Source organism: Lytechinus pictus, chromosome 5 (genome assembly GCF_037042905.1).
Source record: "Lytechinus pictus isolate F3 Inbred chromosome 5, Lp3.0, whole genome shotgun sequence".
Taxonomy (NCBI): Eukaryota; Metazoa; Echinodermata; class Echinoidea; order Temnopleuroida; family Toxopneustidae; genus Lytechinus; species Lytechinus pictus.
In genome coordinates, this window is record NC_087249.1 from 26,958,416 (window position 1) to 26,984,637 (window position 26,222).

At 35.8% G+C, this 26,222-nt stretch overlaps 1 protein-coding gene across 4 annotated transcripts; it reads left to right on the forward strand.

The window, feature by feature from the left end:
- Positions 1-12,253: 12,253 nt before the first annotated feature.
- LOC129260349 (6-pyruvoyl tetrahydrobiopterin synthase-like) lies at positions 12,254-24,986 on the forward strand. Of its 4 annotated transcripts, none has more exons than XR_010293715.1 (6): positions 12,254-12,390; positions 16,965-17,044; positions 19,693-19,715; positions 20,152-20,208; positions 20,776-23,241; positions 24,185-24,986. XR_010293715.1 is itself a non-coding variant. In XM_054898344.2 (5 exons), the coding sequence occupies exons 1-5, from the start codon at positions 12,314-12,316 to the stop codon at positions 20,971-20,973; spliced, it is 435 nt and encodes a 144-aa protein (XP_054754319.2). In that variant the 5' UTR covers positions 12,254-12,313; the 3' UTR covers positions 20,974-24,986. The 4 variants fall into 4 exon arrangements, 2 of the variants coding, with proteins under 2 accessions (XP_054754319.2, XP_063956197.1); XR_010293714.1 differs by lacking the exon at positions 12,254-12,390 and adding an exon at positions 12,426-12,647; XM_054898344.2 differs by having other exon boundaries at positions 20,776-24,986.
- Positions 24,987-26,222: the final 1,236 nt, after the last annotated feature.

The following is a 26,222-nucleotide window of genomic DNA, read 5'->3' on the forward strand; positions in this document are numbered from 1 at the left end:
GGCGAGAGTTTGTTTGTTTTGTGTGATCGAGCGCCTTCAGAAAGTTGATTCATGACGGATCGACGCCCCTGTTCAGCAACCCCAGCGAAAAAATCGTTCCCAGGGCCCTACTCCTCACCAAAGAGATTTAAACGTACATCCAATTTCAATTGTTACAGTACATCCTACCAACTTTCTTTGATCCTTCCAATAAATTGAGGCGACCGGTCACCCTCCCCCCCCCCCCAGGGGGGGGGAGATATATACTCACGAAAATAAAGCATACGGGGATGTGCTGCTGGAATGGGTCCCTTTTTGGAAGAAATCCCTGGCACATGGGTTATGGTTTTATGCTGGAAAATCCCTAAACATGGCAAACTGGCTTTTAACATGTGGGTGCACAGTGGGTCCATATTCTCCTCCAATTTTGGGTGATAACCTTTTTTTCAGTGCTTGTCAAATTTTAATGAATCCTTAATAGAGGGAACCTTTTAAGCCAAAATGACCCGTAAATATAGGTATGGGTTTTAACCTTCAGCCGCACAACCCCGGATCTATAAGTACCCCCGCCCCCCGGGGGGGGGGGGGTTAACCAGTGGTTACCGTGCACGTGGTTTGGTAGACCATAAGCTTCGGTTTCTGTTATATTGGTTCCCTTGGTTGTTCCGCTGAACTCCGTTGGAAATTAAAAAAAAATAAAAATGTTTAAAAACTCCTCGAAACAGACCGCTGCTATAGCTGTCTAGTGATTTATTGGGTGCATTGTATGCAGACCAAAACCTTTTCGTGAGAAAAATTAAACAAATATCACAGCGACTGATAAAGAAGAGTCCAAAATCACGCTGTTGCACGCACTGCGGCACTGTTTCAAAAAATGTAAAGCAGTAGATCATCGGTGTTCCCCCCTCACCATACCAAATTTTCAGCTCAATATATCAGGGCCGTTGCCAGGAGGGTACCCTGGTTCCGCAGAACCCCGCAGCTTGCCAACAGCAACAAAAAAGGGGGAAGAAAAAGGGACAAAAAGGGAAAAGGGAAGGAGAGGAGGAAAGGAATAAAAAAAAGTGAAGGAAACTAGGGGCTTTAAGGACGTTCCACAGTTAAAATGAAATCCATGTCATTTTCACCAAACTTTGCACATAGATACTTTAGAACCTGAATATTCGAAATATGCAAAAATTAACATAGGTCCATGTGCTTGATTTTTTGCTATGGAGCTTCAAAGATCATCCGAATGAATGTTCTTACGGATTGCGCATTCAAAAGAATTTGGCATTTTTAGACCTCGCAAGATCACTACAATGAGTTTAAACCTCTATTACTCAGTCAAAATACATGAAAAAGTCATCAAATTTCGCAAGAGAGTTAATAAGTGTATCGTTAGAATGGATAATCTATTTATAGTGCTATTTGTTTGCAATTTTAAGTCTAACAGCACTGTCAGTTCTTAAAAATGGCGTAAAACATAACAACAACCCAATCTAAAAAAAGTGAAATTTCAATAACAAACTACAAAAGTACAATAGATGCTGCACTTAATTCAAAATCCATGTCATTTTCACCAAAATTTGCAAAGTTGTAGAGGAAGGTATACATAAGAGGTGCAAACATTAAAAAATAGGGCTTCATGTGCTTGTTTTCAAACTATCAGCATTTTCATTAGAGCAAATGTGCTTTTAAAACACAAAAAATGCGCCAAATGCTTTGTATCTATGAGAAGAAAAAATCAAAACCACTCTACCATTTATTCAAACTCGGGGTCATATTCGTGATTTTTGGCAGCACTGCAGAGTAAAGTATTTTAGAATTGTAGAGATGTTTTTTTAATGGTTCATGGAATAATTAAAGTTTTTTAGCTTCATAAACACTAACGCATCGGATCTGTAGTTAGAGTGCAGATGATGAAAAAAATCAGTTCATACCCACAGCTAATTAATCACCTGTTCATCCATTGTGACGTCAGCGCGCAGAGTGTAAAATATGCGCAGATCATAATGCGCACAAACATAACTGTGGAACGTCCTTAAATACTATATCCAGTTTTTTTTTAGTACATTCAAACAGCTTATTATGCTCGCAATTCGAATTTCGTTATTTTGTTTCAGGGAGATACGCAATTATGCATCCTGTTCATGATTACAAAACTGCGAATATAAAAAAAGTTAATCTCGCGCTACGCGCTCGCATCATTTGATTAGAGAGATATATATCCCATTTCTGAATTCCAACTAGCAATTTTTGAAATATCAATTTTTCAGGTCAGTAGCCTTATATCAAAGATTTTCAACGCTTTCCATTCGCATTAATTGCTTAGTTACATACTCATTTTGTTCATGATTACAAAAGGTGGTCATGTCCAGTTTTTAGTTCTAAACCTAAAATAGGCTCCTAAAAAAATATGATCAATTTGATCTTTACGCTCGCATTAATTTGTTTATTTAGATATACACAACTCATTCTTTTTAAAGCGTGCTTAAAATGTCCAGCTTTCAGAATTGAAAATTTAAAAAAAATAAGCTCGCTGTTAGCGCTTGCATCATTAATTTCTTTAGCAAGACACCCATATTTCAATCATGATTAAACAGGTGAATATAACCGTTTTCAATTAACCTAAAGGCGCGCACTTTGGATTTGCAATAATCGTTTATTGGATATATGTCTTGTTCTTATTATTTAAAAAACGTCCGAATGTCAGCAGGGGCGAAACCAGTTGCGTAACAGGCGGGGGGGGGGGGGCAAGCTGCCCCCTGAAGGATTTCACCGTGAAAATTAAAAAAAACATGAAAAGGGTAAAAGGGAGGGAGAAAGAAAGGGGAAGGAAATGGGAAAAGGAAAGGAGGAAAAGGAAAGGGAAAGGGAAAAGAAAACGAAGAAAAAAAATTAATGAAAAAGGAAGGAATTAAGCAGGATAAGGAACGAAAGAAGAACATTTGAGAAAGAACAAATCATTTCGAAATAGGCCTATATAGTGCAATAGCATGATGGGAAATAAATCAAAAGATGACAAAGTGGCAAACAATAGCGCAAAACGAAGGTAGAATGGAATTAGTCAAAAGCTAAATTGGAAAACAAAGAAATGGGACAAGAAAAAAAAACCTTAATAACACGACCGGGCTGCCGAGGATTGAAAGTAAAGAGCGGGAAGAAAGATGGACAGTATACAACATAGTGCAATAAGCTTGCTAAACTTTATGCAAATAAGCTACCGGGGCTTTGCCCCAGACCCCACGCAGTAGGGGCTCTTCATCTATAACATTCAAATGGCTCTATAACGCCCCCCCCCCTGTAGGGACCCTTTCTACATTAAGCTTTACGTTCAATCACTGGAATATAGGCGCGGGGGGTCTTGGTTCCACACCAAAGAGGATAGGAGACAACGTATAATGAAATTAATGGAAACAATAAAATGTGTTGTTGAATATAATGGAAAAATCTATCACATAATTAGAATTTAATTTCAATAGGCACTTTTTTTGCAGCTCGCTTTGCTCGCTGGTGACTTGTTACAAATTTTCCCACATTGCTTTGTTTTGCCCTCTCAAAATATTTGGTTCATTACGCAACTGGGTTGAATAAATGTGTTGTGTAAAAGCTATATTCTGTATACCCGCGATTTGATCAAAAGTAGCGGCAATCTGCGAGGTTTAAATGGCTTTGATATCAAGACCCAAACCGCATTGCACTGCCGTATATGAGTATGGAAGGGTTGGGCCATGGCCTTAAAAGTTCTACAACCAAGAGCAAAAAAAAAGGAGGAAAGAAAAGTGAAGGATGTGATTTTATTTACTGAATATAGCGTCAAAAAATATCTCAAAGTTAGATTCTCATGAAAAGGTGATTTTTTTATCGCTCGCTTCGCTCGCTCGGGACTTATATTAAGCAGTTTTTTAGCACATGCGCCATACTGTGCCCGTCGTTTTTTTGGTACTCTTCTGAACATTGTTAATTGTTCAAACTTACATCCGTTGCCATCATCTTCTAGTTTTTGCTTTCTTTCTTTCTTCCTCCTCCTTCTCCTCCTCTTTCTTCTTCTTCTTCTTCTTCTTTTTTTTCCTCCTCCTCCTCCTCCTTCATCCTTTCCTCTCCCTCCTTCTTCTCCTTCTTCTTCTCCTCAACCTCCTCCTCCTCCTCCTCCTTCTTCTTCTTCTTCTTCTGTTTTCCTCTCCTTCTCTCTAACTTACTTTCACCAGTGTCTTATATATTGTGTTGGAAATTTAATGATGGATATTTCACTTATATTAGGATGGCGGTGTTATAGCAGCATACAGACCTTTTTATCATCATCCACATGCATTATAATTTTTATGTGTATTACAAGACAGCTAGGGCCGCGGAACGGTTTTCAAAGTGGGGAGGGGGGCTGACCATGCAAAAAATCATAATCCTATGGTCATTTTTACGTTTTTGTACACGGTTTTGGAAAAAAAGTGGGGACTGAAGCCCCATCCAACCCCCCCCCCCGGTTCCGCGGCCCCTGAAAGAGGTATTAAAGTAATTGCAGAAAGTTAATAATTCATTCTGTTTGTTTTTAAGGTTTAATAAAGTTGTCAATATTGTCATGATATATTGTACTTTTCATCTTTGTGTATACTTATAGCGATTGGAAACCTAGGGCCGATTGCACGAAAGGGTCTTTCCAAGGACCGTCTTTCGTGTCGCCCATCTTTTATGATACGCCATGTGAAACGCATTTCAAATAAATTATCTGCAAATATATTTTATTTGTCCGTTAAAATAAACAAAATATTTGTTTATAAAATGATGTGATATCTCATGAAATTGTATAAAATTTGATTTAAAAGCAAGCTTACGAATTTTATTTGTTTATCATAAATTTCAGAAACACCCCGCTTATAGCGCATCATAAAAGATGGGCGACACGAAAGACGGTCCTTGGAAAGACCCTTTCGTGCAATCGGCCCCAAATTTCGTTGTATGCGTACATTGACCAATAAAACAATCTTAAATCTTTCATTTCAGGTCAAAGTTCTCCGATGACATACTGTACTACTACTAGTCAAGTTCTTTTTCCATTTTATTTTGTGATATGTATTTCACCATACCGCCATCTGCTGCTGCGTGAATTTCGGTAGGCACTTTTGATGACAAAGTACAGCGAGGGGCGATGAAATGTCCAGCTCCTACGTCACTATCAATCCGACGGTTCGCCGATGAATATTCATTAGATCGCGGTCTTGCGCATGTGTGTGTACCCCTGTGTACAATACCGAGTGTAAAAAACCAGAGAGTTTTCAAATGTTGTGTGTGTATAAAACAACGTAGGAGTTTATAGTGTAGAAAAGAAAAGTGTTTGATGAAGTTTTTACAAAAGAGGAAATAATACAAATATATATGGAGGACAATGTAAGATGAGGTGAGGAAAGTGTACGGTGATGGTTTTATCAAAAACATATATAATGATAAAATATATGTAGAGGACAGTCACAGTGTAAGATGAGCTGAGGCAAGTGTGCAGTGAGGTTTTTTCAAAAGAGGAGATATATGGAGGACAATGTAAGATGAGATGAGGCAAGTGTGCAGGGAGGTTTTTTCAAAAGAGAAGATAGCTAGTACAAGAGTTAGTATGGAGGACAATGTAAGATGAGATGAGACAAGTGTGCAGTGAGGTTTTTTTCAAAAGAGGAGATAGTACAAATATATGTGGAGGACAATGTAAGATGAGATGAGGCAAGTGTACGGTGAGGTTTTTTCAAAAGAGGAGATAGTACAGATATATATGGAGGACAATGTAAGATGAGATGAGGCAAGTGTACGGTGAGGTTTTATCAAAAATTGTATAATGATAGAATATTATGTAGAGGACAATGTAAGATGAGCTGAGGCAAGTGTGCAGTGAGGTTTTTTTCAAAAGAGGAGATAGTACAAGTATTAAGGATAATGTAAGATGAGATGAGGCAAGTGTACAGTGAGATTTTTTCAAAAGAGGAGATAGTGCAAGTATTAAGGACAATGTAAGATGAGATGAGGCAAGTGTACAGTGAGGTTTTTTCGAAAGAGGAGATAATACAAACATATATGGAGGACAATGTAAGATGAGGTGAGGAAAGTGTACGGTGAGGTTTTTTCAAAAGAGGAGATATATGGAGGACAATGTAAGATGAGATGAGGCAAGTGTACAGTGAGGTTTTTTCGAAAGAGGAGATAATACAAACATATATGGAGGACAATGTAAGATGAGGTGAGGAAAGTGTACGGTGAGGTTTTTTCAAAAGAGGAGATATATGGAGGACAGTGTAAGGTGAGATGAGGCAAGTGTGCAGTGAGGTTTTTTCAAAAGAGGAGATATATGGAAGACAATGTAAGATGAGGTGAGGCAAGTGTGCAGTGAGGTTTTTTCAAAAGAGGAGATAGTACAGATATATATGGAAGACAATGTAAGATGAGATGAGGCAAGTGTACAGTGAGGTTTTTTCAAAAGAGGAGATAGTACAAGTATGGAGGACAATGTAAGATGAGGTGAGGCAAGTGTGCAGTGAGGTTTTTTCAAAAGAGGAGATAGTAGAGATATATATGGAGGACAATGTAAGATGAGATGAGGCAAGTGTGCAGTGAAGTTTTTTCAAAAGAGGAGATAGTACAGATATATATGGAAGACAATGTAAGATGAGATGAGGCAAACTTAACAATAGTTTGACTGATCAACTTAAGACTTGATGATGTTTGGATATTTGAGTAGAGTTGATCTGATCAGATTTTTGTGTTAAAGGTCAATAACTCCTAAAACGCATTGAAATACAGGGGCCGCGGAACCGGGGGGCTGGCCCCCCCCCACTTTTTTCCAAAACTGTGTACAAAAACGCAAAAATGACCATATAATTGTGATTTTTTGCATGGTCAGCACCCCCCTCCCCCTTTTGCTCAGCCCCCAAACTTTGAAAACCCTTCCGCGGCCCCTGAAATATATATAAAGCTAATATCTATGCTTATGACTGGTGATCTCATTGGATGTTGAGATCAGGTTAAAAGTCATGCTATAACAGTCAGTAGGCAAGTCCTCAAAAAGTAGCTTCTTTTATACAAGTTATCATAGTCATGATGAGAGAGGTTTTGCATATTATTGAACTTGATGCAGACCAAAACATCCAGGCTCTTTTAATTTGTTCATCGTTGCTCTAAAAATGGAATGTTATCCTGTCGGTCAAAACTCTTAATTTCGTGCTACTATTTTTTTATCTTGTCTTTTTTTTATGGGAAAAGTGTAATCCGATGGTGCCACATATAAAAGTGACAGTGTGAGAAAGGACAGAAATTCAACTTTGTGGTGATGTAGATATCAAAGTGGCTTAAAGGAAGAAAATTAATTTTTGAGGCACTTTTTCAGGCCAGAAATTCAATTATCAAAAGAAAATTATAAAAAATATATAGATGACCAATATTAAAGAGAAACATTTACTCTGTCCAAATGTGCAATGATTTAATTTTGACTTAAAGACAAATAAGGTGAATTCTTAGTGAAAGAAAATCTTAAGATTCACAAGAATTTGCATGGAGGGGGATTCAGCCAGGAGAGGATTTGATGAATCTGGCCTATTTGTGATTAGCATAGGGACTTACGATCAGACTATTATAACTGTTAATATCTCTTTCTTCTGAACTCTTTGAAGGGATCAATTTAGAAATCGCCTCATTTGTTACTGAAGATTTTTTTCTTCAAAAGGTTAATTGTCAGCTAGGTCATGTTAAATATGTAAACATTTGATATATTTTAGCAAAGGCAGTGCCTTACATTTTGACCACATGTACATTTAGTAGAGAATCCATCTAGTTAGTATAAAAGTTTCTAATTGTATCGATTCAACTTATTGCTCTTACGATACTTGCTAATATTAGATCATGCAAGTATCAACTGTGTATATGATAATTCATTGTTTGTTAGCATAAATCAGTTTTGAGGCTGATCATTATTCTGTGACAACTATTTGATGTAAGATTCTATGCCATTAGTGTATAGTGTTTTATTTGGTATTTTTATTTTTTTTGTTAATTGTACTCATACCATTTTAGACAAAATTTGCAACCATTTTGCTGCCTATACAACAGACTTAGGAGAAGGTGCAGAAACATTGTTAACATGCATCTGTTATCACAAATTAAACTTTGGTCATGTTTTGACTACTACTAATACTACTTCTACTATTATAACAGTACTTGCCAACATCATACACTAGTATGATATTTTATTATTTTATTGATCCTGCCACTACCATTTGTAAACAAACGTTATTTATACTATTGTATCATATATGTATATATATATATATTTATTAAAACTTCAGTTTCTTTTTATTATCATGTCCTGCTAGTATAATACTTGCCAGTAAAAAAACCATGTTAATTGTAACATGCTTTTTTGGCAGATAAAAATATATATTTGGGCAATACCATGAAATATGTGTGGGACCTTCCTGAAATTTTTTGTCTCTGATTTCTTGTTCTTTTGACAGTCTTATGTTCTCAAAGGACCATGACTTGGTCAGTTTATGAAATGAAGTAAAACTTGAGAAAAATTGGTGTCACTTGTAAAAAAAAAGTTGATCTTTTTAGGCAATTGACAAGCTATATGTCTCCAGCCATCCTAAAACCAACAATAAATGCCATATACTAATTTGAAGATTTCCATTCATCTTGAACAAGCATACCATGAGCTTTAAAATGATATATCAATTGAGGTCAATGATGTCTCTCTTAAGTACTTGATTGAATGCATGAAAATTGGTGAGAGCTTCAACGAATTGGGAGAAAACAAGGTTCGATATTTGGGGTTCACTAATTGTGAGATGGGTAATATGCAAACTTAAACTATTAAGCAATGGTTTTCAAAGAAACTCTTGTATTTTTGTCTTCAACTTTTACAACCTTAAATTTTGACAGTATAAAGAAAAGTAATTACTTTTTTAGATTAACAAAATTTTGATATTTTTTCTTTTATTAAATACTATTGTGCTTATTTACTATAAACTTTCAATGGCAACTTATTGTTGATTCTGGGTGGCTGCTCACATTTAGTTTTGATGAGAAAAAAAACACACACACATAGTGTATGAAAAAAATAAAAAAAATAAAAAGTTGCCTGGCTCTTGGGATTTTCTTGTATTTATTTTGTTATCTAACTCTTATAGATTTCATTTAATCACAACAACCATTAATCTTGCCTCAACCATGCAACTAATATTGTAATAGTAGGCCTACTTACAAAACTTGATAAATCAACAATATATAAAGCTGTGATGTAGAAGAACTTAGTGATCCTATAATTACCATTAATTACATATGAATAGATTGTCTTTCAAGCGTTATGACATATAATCTCTTTCCGTCCAATATCACATTGTACTATTTGATTCAGCTTACTGTCAAATGTAGTGCTTGCAAATTGTGAAAGTTCTTTTGTTCAAATAGGTTGTTTTACCTGTTATGCATTTATACTGTTTTTTTTTGTTTTTTTTATTCTTTAACTTCATTTCTGTACATGTGCATGGTCTATATACTGTATCTTTTACAAATTAAGTCAATGTATGCTTACCAATTAAAGTTGGCCAAACACACAGTAGGTATCAACTATCACTGAGGACAACCCCCTCCCCCCAAAAAAAACCAATTGAAATATGTATAGCTACATAAACCTGCATGAAGTATAAGTCAATCAAATTTACTATGGCTAATTATATACTCTGACTTTTATTATTATTATTCTTGGCTTCCACTTGTGTAACAATATGTCATATATATGTCAATTTGATCAATTTAATCAATTCAAGACTGAGTGGTATTTTGGCATAATGGTATAACTCAAGTGCTGTTGTCATCTCACAGTTTGGTGTAGTAATAATGTGTGCGTCCCGTTATACAACAGAAAATTATTAATCAAGCATGAGAGTGTTAAGTTGATTGACTCAAAGTGTGAGAGTTGAAGTTTGTGATGATGTAGGTGGTGTGAGGTATATATGAAAGTGATCGATGGTAATGATGATAAGGTTCAGGGCTGGTATTCAATTTCATAGTGACGGGTAAAAATGGCAGAGGTAATAATGGCAAAGGTAAAAATGTCACAGGTAAAAATGGCACAGGCAAAAATGGCAGAGGTAAAAATGGCAGAAGTAATAATAGCAAAGGTAAAAATGGCAGAGGCAAAAATGACAGAGGTAAAGATCATGACATGCTAGATCAGCAAGGAAAAGATATAGCCTTTCCACTTGATATCATTTATGGTTATTGACCTTGAATGGACTCCTATCGACAAAATGAGTATTATGAACTGTCAAGATATTAGTTTTTTTTTCTTTTTCAAAATCAACACTTAGACTTGTACCAGCCCACGTAAATTTGCCTCGGTCAATTTTGTCTGGGACCACAGTTTTCCTGCTGACTTGGGTGAAACATGACTAAGAAAAAATAGTATTATTTTTTCTGGGACCACAGATTTCCTGCTAACTCTGGTAAAACACGACTAAGAAAAAATATTAAGACAATTGTTTTGCATATTCTGGTTAAAAAAAAAAAAAAAACATTATTTCTATCAGATTTGCATCTTTTGGGAAGAGATTTTATATATTTTGGGAGTGGAAAGGTTAAAAATTCATTCATGCAAGGAGGAGGTTCAAAGCACTCGAGTTGTTAAGTTCACTCCCAAAAAATTGGCCACCAATTAATCCATATGATTTCAGACTTGCCTCACCTCCACATAAGTCTATTTTAAATACATTTTTTTCTTAAAGGTCAAGTCCACCCAAGCAAAATGTAGATTTAAATAAAAAGAGAAAAATTCAACAAGCATAACACTGAAAATTTCATCAAAATCGGATAGAACCTCACTGTACACTTGCCTCATCTCATCTTACATTGTCCTCTACATATATTTTATCATTATACAATTTTTGAAAAAACCTCACTGCACACTTGCCTCACCTCATCTTGCATTGTCCTCCATGTATTTGTATTATTTCCTCTTTTGAAAATACCCTCACTGTATACCTGCCTCATCTCGTCTTACATTGTCCTCCATATATATCTGTACTATCTCCTCTTTTGAAAAAAACCTCACTGCACACTTGCCTCATCTCATCTTACATTGTCCTCCATATATATCTGTACTATCTCCTCTTTTGAAAAAACCTCACTGCACATTTGCCTCATCTCATCTTACATTGTCCTCCATATATCTCCTCTTTTGAAAAAACCTCACTGCACATTTGCCTCATCTCATCTTACATTGTCCTCTACATATATTTTATCATACAATTTTTGATAAAACCTCACCGTACACTTGCCTCATCTCATCTTACATTGTCCTCCATATATATCTGTACTATCTCCTCTTTTGAAAAAAAAACCTCACTGCACGCTTGCCTCACCTCATCTTACATTGTCCTCCATATATCTCCTCTTTTGAAAAAACCTCACTGCACACTTTCCTCACCTCATCTTACATTGTCCTCTACATATATTTAATCATTATACAACTTTTGATAAAACCTCACTGTACACTTGCCTCATCTCATCTTACATTGTCCTCCATATATATCTGTACTATCTCCTCTTTTGAAAAAACCTCACTGCACACTTGCCTCACCTCATCTTACATTGTCCTCCATATATCTCCTCTTTTGAAAAAACCTCACTGCACACTTGCCTCATCACATCTTACATTGTTCTCCATATATCTCCTCTTTTGAAAAAACCTCACTGCATACTTGCCTCAGCTCATCTTACATTGTCCTCTACATATATTCTATCATAATACAATTTTTGATAAAACCTCACCGTACACTTGCCTCATCTCATCTTACATTGTCCTCCATATATATCTGTACTATCTCCTCTTTTGAAAAAACCTCACTGCACACTTGCCTCATCTCATCTTACATTGTCCTCCACATATATTTGTATTATCTCCTTTTTTTTTGAAAAACCTCACTGTACACTTGCCTCAGCTCATCTTACATTGTCTTCCATAATATATTTGTATCATCTTCTCTTCTGAAAAAACCTCACTGCACACTTGCCTCACCTCATCTTCCATTGTCCTCCATATATTTATATCATTTTCTCTTATGTAAAAATTTCATCAAACACTTATATTTTCTACACTATTAACTCCTACGTTGTTTTATACACACACACACACACACCATTTGAAAACTCTCTTTGGTTGTTCACACTCGGTATTGTACACACACACATGCACACGACCACGATCTAATGAATATTCATCGGCGAACCGTCGGATGGATAGTGACGTAGGAGCTGGACATTTTATCGCCCCTCGCTGTACTTTGTCATCAAAAGTGCCTACCGTGAATTTCCCACTTTCACGATGACATCAAAAGAAAAGCAAAAAGTTGTTTATTTGACGAGAATAGAACAATTTTCAGCTTGCCATAGATTACACAGGTAAGGTAATTCAACTGATAATATAAACGTAGAGGCAAGAAATGTGTCGTGACCATCGGATTAATTCCGTTTCATGACATGACAGGCGGTCACCAAACCCCCACGGCCACGCACGGACATCCGGACACGGGGCGAGACGGGCGGGCTGGGCCGGGTCCTATGTATGGTATGGTTCCGCTGGCGTTCCGTGCCGTGGACGTTGTGTTGGTCTATCTTTATTTACTGCATTTTGACATGAAGGAGTGTTGTCTTCAAAGGTTTGAGAATAGTGATCATATTAAGCTTCATAAACCCACACAAAAAATAGTGCTGCTTTTTTATTTTTTGTCTGAATTTTTACGATGCAGGCAATGTCACTCCTAGACCAAAACTAAAGCTTCGGTCTCTGTTAGTGTTATGTTGGTTGTTCAGCTGAACTCCGTTGGCTTCACTCACCAAAGCTTCGGTCTCTGTTATGTTGGTTGTTCAGCTGAACTCCGTTGGCTTCACTCACCAAATACAGAGACCGAAGTTCTAGCGCGATCTGTACAGGGGACTCAATGGCCATATGTTTATGTACTTAAGATCGGATAAAACGGGGAAGTGAATTTGCGCGACAGCCGAGGTAAGTCACTGTTTTTGTTCCTTTTAACTTGATTTTTCTCCGTTTTTTGGCAATTAATGCCAAGAGGGAATATTAATTTGCATTTTGGTCGCGTTAATTTTCAAAAATTTTATTCATTAAAGACAAAAATTGAAGAGCCCCGACGGGGGGATTTTGCATTGCAAGTCCCCTAATGGTGGCTGCACGCTAGCGAGCCGTCTGTGTACGAGGAGAAAAAAAAAAAAAAAAAGTTAAAAAACTCCTCGAAACAGACGGCTGCCAGCTGTCTATGTCACTCCAAGACTAAGTAAGAGTCCAACAATGATTGATGGCGATGGCCAATGCGATAGACCTTATCGCAAATAGCGTTTGTCACGTGAGGGCGTATGTCACCGCAAAGGATCACGGGAATGAAAAGTGAGCAAATGCAAAAACGGCTTCGGGAAGCCATACTACGCCATATGTTTTGTGTACTGTCAGTGTCACTCGAGTTACATGACCAAGGTCAAAGGTCATTTAGGGTCAATGAACTTAGACCATGTTGGGGTTATTTGAGGAATTGTCATCATAACTTTAAAAGTATACTAATACTAACCTCGCAATACGTGTGAGTGCTCAAATCCAGGCTTTTTAAAGTCTAATTTCTTCATATTGAATTATTTTGGATACTTGAATTGAAATAATGTGAATTTATATAACAATCTTTGTATCATGATTGCACAGTGAAAGTATGAACTCAATGCTCACAATATTTTCATAGTTTTATAGGGCTGAATTCGTGCAGTTTTGTAGGAAAAGTGAGCATGCATGGTCACCGAATCTCCAGAGTCCAGGTTAATGCCGATTGACTCACACTTAGTTACAGTAATTAAAGAAAAGAACATGTTGGCAATCCGAAAGAAGAGAGAACCTGAGGCTATTTTAAAAGAATTTTAATGCAAATCATAGACCATTATATATTTTATCTCCATAGCTAGTAAATTTATTATTATAATTTTTTTTTTGGGGGGACAGTCCTTTTCAAATCAGGCTGTTGAGTTTGATCATTACAACAATATCTAATGCTAGAGAGAGAGAGTGGGCGGGGGGGGGGGGGGGGGGGGGGCAGGCCGGGGGGTGAACTTGAGGATTAAGAGAGACCAAATCTAAAATATATATATAAAAATAAGCTGGTAAATATGTATATAGTTAAAAGAATATATATATGTCATTGTCATGCAGTATATAAAATCAAATCCATTAATTTAAAAACATTTTATGATGTAGGCCCTACTTGATCTTATATTCTTCATGGTCTCCCTTCTATAACCTCACCATAATTTTTTTTGTCCGAAGCAGCTGATGGATATTAAATTCATAGATATAGGCCTACAGAGATATATATATTCGATTTTTGTCTCGCCTGCATAGCAGAGCGAGAATATAGGCGCCGCTTTTCCGACGGCGGTGGCGTTGTCAACATTGAAATCTTAACCAAGGTTAAGTTTTTGAAATGTCATCATAACTTAGATTTAGAATGTATATGGACCTAGTTCATGAAACATGGACATAAGGGTAATCAAGTATTACTGAACATCCTGCTTGAGTTTCAGGTTACATGACCAAGGTCAAAGGTCATTTAGGGTCAATGAACTTAGACCATGTTGGGGTTATTTGAGGAATTGTCATCATAACTTTAAAAGTTTATGGATCTAGTTCATGAAACTTGGACATAAGAGCAGCAATGTATCCCTGAATACCCTGTGCATGTTTCAGGAACATGGTCAAGATCAAAGGTCATTTAAAGGTCAATGAACTCTGGCTGTGTTGGGAGTATGTGTTGAATTGGCATCATAACTTAGAAAGTTTATGGATGTAGCTCATGAAACATCGATATAAGGGTAATCAAGTATGAATGATTGTATTGCACATGTCTTAGGTCACATGATCATGGTCAAAGGTCATTTCGGGTCAATGGACAATATTTTATTATCATTTTTTAATAGTGTTTTATTCTGTGAATAATTATTCATTAGCTGTTTTCAAAGGCAGCACTGCTGCTATATCGAATTGCATAATGCAGGCGAGACTGCCAGAGGTTAAAAATACAGTTTTATTTATGAAAAATTATTTCAAAAGTTGCGTCTTCAATAATCTTTATTTCATTCACGTCTAGCTCTCACAGATCACCGTCTTCCTCATTAATTTTTTAATTTTTTATTTTCTCTCATCATACTTTCATCTTTTCTCATATTTTTTTATATTATTTTGTCTTTGCAGTATTATGAAATCTCGCACCAGTCCATTATAATAAAACTTCAGAATGTCCGGCCATGATCCTCAATATGTATCTGTAGAGAGAATAAAACAAAATCATGATTGTGATAATTATTCATAAAACCTGTATTCTTGACAATCGATTGATACATATTACTAAAATATATAGATTCTAACTAGAATAAAGTAATAAAATGTACTGCAAAGTTTATGTTTTTAATGATCATCATTAAATTATTTTCATTGGAATTCCGGGACGTCCCTCCATCTTACCGACGTACCGTACACTGTCCCTGGACCGAGAGTGCTTGCAGTCCGTACATACAAGCGCACTTTTCACAGTCACAGCTGCACAGCTCAGAATATGCACAGATAGTGCGTGAAAATGAAACAAAATTGTACTTTTCTTCATTAAATCTTCAGTACTTCTTGCAGCTTTTGACAGCACGTCTGTCTCTGCCACCCATAATTAAGAAGAAAAGTGATGTTTTATAGACTCTGGAACAATATGAAGAGGCGTTTACTGGAAGTTAGTAAAATGTTGGCTGCGGGCGTCGATTGTAGTTTGATAAACTATGGAAATCGTACACTATATTGTCGGCTGCTTGCGTTTGCATGGTCGCATCCGGACAATAGCGGCGCTATTGCCCCCATTTTGATCCCATGATCCTTTGCATGAATCTATGTAGAGATCTAAATTCTAACGTTAGAATAGATCTTTTCTATCCGATTTGATTCTGAAGTTCTGCCAAGCCCAATATTGAACTTCAGGGAAGTTCAGGGGCACTCACACTAGTGCGAGGTTAGTATTAGTATACCCACCTCGCACCAAGAACCGCGTTTGGCAGTGGATTTCTAACTTGTGGGTCGCGCTGCTCGCGCATGCTGCGACGCTACTTCTGGCATCCACAACACATGACTTCTATGGCTTGATTTTTCTGTGTGCGGTGGCATGTAATGAACCCTTGAGTGGTTCAGGGGAAGAGTTCCTTTTGCGACAGCCACTCAAAATTGATAATAAAAATATGGAGAAGGTTCAAGACAATACATCTAGTGCGAGGAATATAGAACATGTATGAATGGGAGAGTGGAAGTACATACCAAAATATGGCTTTATTGAGTTTATGCAGCTTGAAGATACAAATAAGATAGCCAATCACGTTTGTGTTTTGATGTCTACTCCCACCACTGTGGTGCTTATGGGATAGTCTACTCCGGTCTATGGAGGGAGGGATGCCGTGAAGCTAGACAAGATTGCAGCAGAGCATATCCTGACCAAAATAATTTTTTCAGTCTAGGTGTAATCAAACTTGGATGTTAAATAAGGAAGTTGTCACGTTCTAAAGTTTCGCTTAATTTTACAAAACATATACACCCTGGTTGGTATGCAAGTGAGGAAATGATGATGGCACTACCTGTATTTCTTTTGTATTTCATTAAATGTATTCAATAATTTCAATTTTGCTCATTATGTAAAGACAGTTTGATTCCTCCCTGAAAATGTGGAATTGCTATAGACGAACCTATTGTGATTCAATGAAAAGTTTCTGTAATTTTGGTCAAATCTGCATAAAATGACATATTGTATAAAAATTCAAACAATGATTATCGACTTTCTTATTTGCATAGTGCTGTTTTAGTGCTTTGTTTTGTAAGAATAAGAAAAAGATGTGATTAAATCTAACTGGACTGGATTGATCACTGACACCATTTGTTTCTTCCCTATTTTTAACAGTTCAGAGCTAAGTGATGATGAAAACTTCAAACTGTACAGTAAATGTAACAACCCTAATGGCCATGGTCACAATTACAAAGGTTAGTATGAAAGCTTTCTTTATCTTTCTTCTTGATTGAACACTTCTCCTTAACCAATGATATACTATATAATATTACAATTTATAGTTTACAATTACAAGTACTCTAGAGGGTGCTGCTCGGTGGTGACTTCAGACTCTTTTTACTTGCACTGATTTTTATTCATTTCCTACGTTTATTTCTTTGTATTTTTGCTTTGTTTTGGCATTTTCTGTTTCTGATGTATTTATTTATTTTTGACTGTGATATCCTTTTCCCATGTACTTTTTTGTTATGGTACTGTATCACGAGTCTGATAACAATTTTTTTTTTTAATCAAATGACATGACAGTAAAAAAAATTGAATTGAATTGAACCATTTTATTTGTTTTGTTATATATCTTAAAAAGTAGTGACACAATTTAGAATTGTCATGTAGTTGTAGTTTTGGGTTAGACAGGGCCCAGACCGGTAAAAATCACTGTCGGGCCGGTAGATTTTCAGAAATAGCAAGATTTACTGGTCCGACAAGACCAGTAAGAAAATATCATTGTCGGGCCGGTAATTTTTCCAAAAATAGCAAGATTTATGGGTCCGACATAAACAGTAATAAAAACCATTGTTGGGCCAGTAACTTTTCCAGAAATGGTCAAATTCACTAGTCCAACATAAACATAAAAAATATTCCATGACTCAAATTGCAAACCATTTTCCTCCCGTTAAATTTGGTCATTCACACACAGAATACACACAGAATGAATCGCATGCAATTTTTACTAGGGTAACATACAGTGTACATATGGCTAGCCAGCCACACAGCCCACATGGTGAATTTTCTACTGGCTGCACGAACGAAGCTTGGCGAAGCTTGGCAAACCTCTGGCAGAAATCTCTCACAGAACGGTCAAAATTCACATTTCACACTAATGAAAAGCTCTTATAATGTCCATATTTCCAAAAAATGTCATTTGTAAGCAGTAAAAGGAGAAATTTTCACTTCTGTTTTAGTTCAAAGAGATCGGGTTTCGAGTGATATCGTCTGAATACATGATAGCCCCACATATGCATTTGTGTGTGTGTTGATACACTTGGTTTCTTTCGTAGCTATATCTTAATTGAGCCAAAAAGAAACTGATAATTTATTTATGATAGTTTTAGCTTTCTTCCTCTGTTTTCTTTCTATCTTTCTTTTCAATCTTTCTTTGTTTCTTCCCTCTCTTCTTTAATTTTTTTGTTACTGTCTTTCTTTTTTAATTATTCTTTGTCTTTCGTTCTTTCATTCTTTCTGTCCTTTTAACATTTTTCTCTATTTCTTTTTCTCTTTCTTTTTTTAATTCTTTCTTTCTTTTATTCTTGAGTCCATCCATCCTATATTTATCTCTTCTTTCTTTCTTCCTTTCCTTCTTTTTACCCTTTCTTTCCTTCATTCTTTGTTTCTTTCTTCATTCCATCCATCCTTTCTTTACCATTTCTTGTTTTTTATTTCTTCCTTCTTTCAGCCCTTTCTCTCTTTCTTTCATTCATTCCTTCCTTTCTGTTCTTTCTTTTTTCCCTTCATTCCATCTATCCTTTTACCTTTTTTTTTTTTTTTTTTACTGCTTGCTTCCTTTCCTTTCTTCTTTCGTTCTTTTTTTCCCTCATTCCTTCCTTTCTTTGTCTTTCGGTCTTTCTTTTTTTTCTTACTTTCATCTATTTTACATTTTCTTTCTTTTTTCTATTGCTTGCTTGCTTCCTTCCTTCTTTCCTTCTATCTATCATTTTACCTTTCTTTATTTCTTCCTTCTTTCAATACTTTCTTTCTTTTTTCCTTCTTTCCATCTCTCCTTTTACCCTTTCTTTCTTTTTTTATTGCTTCTTTCCTTCTTTCTGTCTTTTGTTCTTTCTTTCTATATTGCTTGCTTCATTTCTTTCCTTCTTTCTTTCTTTCCTTCATTCCTTTATTTCTTCTTTTTCTTTTGTTCTTTCTTTCTTATTTTTGTTCTTTCTTTCCTTCCTTCCTTTCCCTCTTCAGCTCTTTCTTTTTTTCCTTCCTTCACATTTATCCTTTCTTTACCCTTTTTCTTCCTTTCTTTCTTTCTTTCTATCTTTTTTCCTTCTTTCCATCTTTCCTTATACCCTTTCTTTCTTATTTTATTGCTTCTTTCCTTTTTTCATTACTTTCTGTCTTTTGTTTTTTCTTTCTTTCCTTTTTTTCTTTTGTTCTTTCTTTCTTTTTTCCTTCCTTCACATCTATCCTTTCTTTACCTTTTATTTGTTCTTCCTTCCTTTCTTTTATTATTTCTTCCTTTGTTTCTTTTTGTCTTGCTTTCTTTTTGTCTTTCATTCCTTCATTTTTTTTTTGGGGGGGGGTAACAAGAAAGGACAGCAAAATAAACTCACGCCTTTTTTTAATGTTTTCTTTATTTTGGGGACCAGTAGATTTTAGGTTCGGACCAGTAAAAAATGGAAAAACTTGGTATCTACTGGTCCGACATGAATAGGTTGGACCAGTAGAAAAAAAGGGTTAGTGTGGAGCCCTGGGTTAGAAGACAAAAAATAAAATGTATTTAGAAGAGAGGATCAGAAAACATTTTTGCCCTCATGGACTGTAATACAAACTGCACTCAAATTATCATAAGATGTGACTAGACTTAAAACAGTCTTGACTGTCATTTTTTTTTTTTTTACAGTTGAGCTGACATTGCGAGGAAAGGTATGTTTTGAAATCTAATGTTAAGTCTGAATAATCTGACTCAATCTTATCTCTATGATAAGAACCAAAGCAATGTCTTTACATATTTGAAAAGAGAAGAGATAATTAGTATTGATATTAATCACACTTTTGTTTCACAAAATATTGAGTTATACTGTAAATTTAGAAAACTGTATAGCATGGATCCAGGGACATAGAGGTTTCCAACATATGTCAATATGAAAAGTAAAAATTATAGCAATATTTGTGTTTCTAGTTCATTTTATCTAGAATTTAAACTAGAATAAACCTGTAACTGAATTTGGAACCAGTACTTAGTATGACATGAATTATATAGTTGGTTTGATATTTTGGCCTTGTGTTTCTATTGACCACTGGTTTGTTACTTTATTAGAACATTTTCTCAACATGTAAAAATTACCCCCCCCCCCTCCAGGTTGACCCAGTGACTGGCATGGTTATGAACATATCAGATCTCAAGATTTACATGAAGGTAAGGGCTACTTAAAATTATGAATATAAAATAGTGAGGTTTATGAGCATGCCTGATTCTCATGGCTTACATTGGGTCCAAAGTCAGTGGATTTCCTGATGATTGGCCTCAGCATGGGCCTCAGTCAATACCCACATCATTGGGCTTGGAGATTTGTACCCTCCCCTTTTTCCATCTATTCTGTAAAATAGAAATATGTCCATTAAGTGGAATTACTGTAAGGTATTAGGCATGTATGTTGGCTCGAAGGTCAGTGAGTATGCCAAAGGTCATAAAATGTCAAATTCTTAATATCGGCCTGCCTACAAGTTTCTACAGCTGTCTGTAAATTTGTAACCATTAGTCTGCAGCCACAACTTGAATTGTATATATAAATATGTACATGGGTATTGTTTTGGGTTGATTATCATGTAAATGACTTAAGTAAAACTCTCCACTCTGACTCACCTGAATAATTGCATGAAAACATGGAGAGATATATCAACCAACTTCAATCAAGGCACTTTATAATATTTCACAGATGAAGTAGGACTTTAATATGAGTTGCATTTTTATCCCTTTCCACAGAATGGTTTCCTTGATTTGCTCGATCACAAGAATCTTGATAAGGATGTAAACTACTTTGAGTCAACCGTTAGCACAGTGGAGAACATTGCTATCTTTATCTGGGACAGAATGGCAGAGTGTCTTCCAGATCCATCACTTCTCTATGAGGTCAAAGTTCATGAAACTGATAAGAATATTGCAGTCTACAGAGGAGAATGAGACTAGGATTGCAGCTAACAAAACCGAGGGTTAGAGCTTTAAAACAAGAAGAATAGAAGAACACGACCACGGACAAGACCCCCCCCCCCCCCCATGGGTCACGATTTTGTGAAATTGGTAGGAGTATCTTCATCTGGGACAGAATGTTGGAATGTCAGCCAGATGCTGTAATCATCTGAGGTCAAAGTTCACAAAACTGTGGTTTACTTTATTTTGAATCACCTTGAAATCTGCAGAAGAGATAGAGGTCAATGATGTTATTGCATTAATTGTTATGTCTGAAAAGGCTGAAGGAAAAACCCAAGAATTTTGACTCAAAACATGGACTATGTGCATGCGATGAATGGCATTTGGTTGATTGCATATGAAATGTGTGCCTGGTGTGCCTGCCTCCATCAGCTCTCCCCCTTCCGATATTGCAACTGGGTAAAACTGCCAGGTTATATGTAGGAAGGGCTTTTGAAATTTTAGCAACGTTGTTCTGAAGTTCTGATATTGTCACACTTGACTCGGGTGATGGATATGAACATGCGTTTATCATTTCACTAGCCAGAATGATAGTTTTAAATGTAAATAAGTACTATAATCATGGAAGACAGCAGTGAGATCCATTGCATCAATTTTCGTTTGTTACTATAATTTTTTTAATTTCTCATAAAAAAAATTGATATATGATTCTTGTTTGTATCTTTAAGAGCAGGGTTGTACCAACCACACTTTTCGAATACATTCCAGTATCATATTATAATTGTGCTAACTTCTTTCAATATTTTGTATTTCAGTGGAGCCAGAGTCTTATGATTTGATAAAGGTTTAGAGGTTCGACCAATGACATAGTGAATACAATGGATCTTTATTAGTTGGATATTATAAAATGGGTTTCTTCTCCATTAGGGACCTGTTTCATAAAACTTGTTATGATAACAAATTTGCAATAACAGTTAAAAGCTACTGAAGTCCTTCAATCTGATTGGAAGATAGTATTTGTTTTTAGAAATTGTACATCTGTTATTATAATGTCTTTATGAAACAGGACCTAGAACATACTAGCGCCACTGTGAGCATTTTTCTCTTGCTATACTGCTAATTGTTAATTTATAACAAGCTCATTTTATAGTTTGATTGGGCTTGTGTTTCAAAACAAAATTGAAAAAGATAAATTTTCAATTTGAATCAAATTATCATGTTCGAAAGTGATGTCAGAAAAAATTGTCAGCTGAATGCTAAAGTTTTTATTCGCTATAATCCTGCCTCATAATTAAATAATTGTACTTATTGTAAGAAAAAATCAAATAAATTAACTTGGTGTTGCAATTAGGAGTTTGTGGCCAATTATTTCATATTTAGGTTTTTAAGGAATTATGGAATATATGGAAATCATGGTCAAGGGCTCTTACTTAAAAATAAATGCCAGTTGTAGAAACAATATTAGAACAAGTTCAAACAGAATCCAATAAGATTACCATCCAGGGGCCCATTTCTTAAAGCTGTTCGTAAGTTACAAATGACTTTACGCATGACTGGTGATCCTTTCTTGTGCTAAATGATATCCCTATGTAACTGATTTAGCACCAAAGAACAGGTTTCAGTCATACGTAAAGTTATGCGTAACTTTACGAACAGCTTTATGAAACACCACCCTGGGTGTTTTTATAAGTTAGGTTATGTATAATATATGTTTCATTTATGGTAGTTGAAAGCACATTTCCATACAAAGGACTACAGTGAAATATGAACTTATGAACTTATTTTCAGGTCTATGATTGATATGGTGACAAATAATCTTGATTTTATTTTTGAAGACTTTCTCATGGAAATCGTTTCTGCAACTACCTTTGTTTAGCTCTGATATTGATTCATTATAAAAATCTTCCGGCTTGGCTGCATGGTGTTACAATTAATCATATTGTTTCCAGTTACTTTATCTATTAATTCTCTCTTGTGTAATAATTGCATTTGATACTATTTACCTTTTTGTACTATTGATTTATTTCTCTGTTTATTTAATTACACCTGAGACTTTAATCGTAAGAAATATGATCTTCTAAACACTGTCTGCTTCACCATTTTTTTATATTCTGTTTTTTTTATTGAATGGTATTCATTTAATTCAGATAGTAGCATAGATAGTATTTATATTTTAAGGTAATGTTTAGTTTTTACCTGTTGAAATCTGTCACAGAAACCAGTTGGATGAATACCCAGGCTTAAAAGTCATGATTGAGACAAATCACTGGTACTCAAAGATGTTCACTTTTTTTGTTAATAGTTTTTGTCTCACCTGCATAGCAGAGTGAGACTATAGGCGCCGCTTTTCCGACGGCGGCGGCGGCGGCGGCGTCAACACCAAATCTTAACCTTAGGTTAAGTTTTTGAAATGACAGCATAACTTAGAAAGTATATGGACCTAGTTCATGAAACTTGGCCATAAGGTTAATCAAGTATTACTGAACATCCTGCCTGAGTTTCATGTCACATGACCAAGGTCAAAGGTCATTTAGGGTCAATGAACTTAGACCATGTTGGGGGAATCAACATCAAAATCTTAACCTAAGGTTAAGTTTTTGAAATGTCATCATAACTTAGAAAATATATGGACCTAGTTCATGAAACTTATACATAAGGTTAATCAAGTATCACTGAACATCCTGCATGAGTTTCAGGTCACATGACCAAGGTCAAAGGTCATTTAGGGTCAATGAACTTTGGCCGAATTGGGGGTATCTGTTGAATTACCATCATAACTTTGAAAGTTTATGGATCTGATTCATGAAACTTGGACATAATAGTAATCAAGTATTACTGAACATCCTGTGCAAGTTTCAGGTCACATGATCAAGGTCAAAGGTCATTTAGGGTCAATGAACTTTGGCCAAATTGGGGTATTTGTTGAATTACAGCCATAAATTTGAAAGTGTGTTGGTCTAGTTCATAAAACTTGGACATAATAGTAATCAAGTATCACTGAACATCCTGTGCGAGTTTCAGGTCACATGATCAAGGTCAAAGGTCATGTAAGGTCAAAGAACTTTGGCCACGTTGGGGGTATTTGTTGAATTGCCATCATATCTCTATGAGTGTAATGGTCTAGTTCATAAAACGTGGAAATAAGAGTAACCAAGTATCACTGAACATCTTGTGCGAGTTATAGTAGTTTTCAAAATCAGCACTGCTGCTATATTGAATCGCGTGATGCAGGTGAGACGGCCAGAGGCATTCCACTTGTTATATTTTTGAGTTGCCTACCTATTTTTTTGGCTTGATGGTAGGCCATATCTCTTAAGAATTTCACATTCATTGGTTGCCAACAATGAATTTACCAATTAAAGTGTTTGGTCGAGAGCTTTGCAACTTTACTAAATCATTTCATTCCTGATGTAAAACTTGGTGACTTGCTATTCTTCATATATATCATTTATGTTTTGTTGTTTTAACATTACTGTTGAGATAGTGCAATATATTGAATAAGTTTTTATAACATATTTAAAGGCCTTGTCACATTGTACTTACGTGCATGCCTTTTGTGTCTCGTGCGGATAACTATATTTGCTACCTGCAGGTCGCGTGAAATTCATTTGCATTGACAGTATCCCACACGCATATGCAGTTGTCGAAGAAGTGCACGTAAGTCTTATTTGCACGCAGAATAGTTTTGATCATGCTCAAAACTTTTTTGCGGGTTAGTTGCGGGCAATCGTCTGCAACTCACCTGCAAGGCTACACATACAGCATAGAACGATGTGATTAGACCTTAAAGAACAATAAAAACGGTGTAAATCCCATCATTTCTATTTCATGTTTTTTCGAATACCACTGAAATGTATTGGTAGTCACAGAACTCCTACTTTACCAGAATTGGTTATTGTTGAATACTTCATGTTGTGCGATGATAATATACTGTAAACCGGTTAGATTTCCGGTAATTATTTGAATTTGATTAATTACATTGTTATTGGTGAATATATATTTATATTTATTTTGTAAGTAAACAAAAGAATTGATATTTACATTTATGCAATTTTTTGTTTGATTCAATTCATCCCTGCATTCAATACTATGATATAAAATGATACAGTTTTACAGAAATATGCATTTTCATTTATGAACACTTTTCTTTCAAAAACAAACAAAAAAACTCTTAAACCCCCTCCCCTGAAACAATTCACATAATTTTTAAACAAAGATCCTCATCATGAGAGAAAGAGATAGGGAGATAGAATAAAGCGCTCGGGGGGGGGGGGGGGGGGGGATAGAGAATGAAAGGGAGGGAGGGGAGAAAGATTGACGAATTGGGAGAAGAGAGAGTGAGAAAACGGATAATCAGAAGAAGCAAAGAGATGGGGAAGAGAAAAGAACAATAAGAAATTGAAATTTTGAGATGTTGACAATGCAGAGGTAAGGATTAGAACTACCAGTAGCAGAAAAGGTAAAGATTAGAGACTGATGTTTTGAATGCGAGTGAGAATAAGGATGAAAGAAAGGTAAAACAAGGTGAATATGAAAAGGAGAAGAATGACAAAAATGATGTAGAAAATTGAAAATGTAGCTGTGGCTCATCTTGGAAAATTGGCACATTGGGCAAGCGATGGAATCAAACTCTAAATTTCTTGTGCATTTGATTTATAGTATCTTAGTTTTTTTCTTTCACTTCAGTACTTCTATGGCTCTTCGCTGATGGTGGTCACATACAATATTTGTCAATTTTGTTGTTGTTGCTCATTGCATATAATACTTCATTATAAATATGAATAAGACATGTAATTGTTGGCATGAGGAAATTAGGAGAGAACAAGGGGGTACGGTGAAAGAGAGGAGAGCGTTGAAATGGAGGCTGACCCATACCTCTTGGTCACCCAAACTGGCTGGGCTAGAAGATTTGCAGGCATATATAGGCCAGATAATTAGTGTCATTTCATATTTTTATCGACTTAGTGTGAATACAGCTTTAAGGGGACCTTACATTCATACATGTAGGAGGGAAACGACGATTCATCAGTTTCTGCATGTGCCCCCTCCTACCCCCAACACACGTGTCACATATATATTGGAGGGGCTGCAGATTTTATAATAAACGTGTACAAAAACGTAAAAAATGACCATCTGATTGTACTTTTCTATATGATCAGGCCCCCAATTTTAAAACCGTTCCTGTATTAGAGACAAAGAGGTGGATGAATTAATGAACACTTTTCTTTCAAAAACACCTCTATAATTGGAGATCATCGACCATCTCCAGCGCAGCGCAGACC

What these genes read in the sequence shown, in the direction of transcription:
- LOC129260349 (XM_064100127.1), top strand. Translation starts at nt 12,469, where the DNA reads ATGACAGGCGGTCACCAAACCCCCACGGCCACGCACGGACATCCGGAC. An exon ending in CCATGGTCACAATTACAAAG is followed by an intron (nt 17,045 to 19,692) that starts GTTAGTATGAAA and finishes TTTTTTTTACAG; the next exon opens with TTGAGCTGACATTGCGAGGA. An exon ending in AGCTGACATTGCGAGGAAAG is followed by an intron (nt 19,716 to 20,151) that starts GTATGTTTTGAA and finishes CCCCCCCTCCAG; the next exon opens with GTTGACCCAGTGACTGGCAT.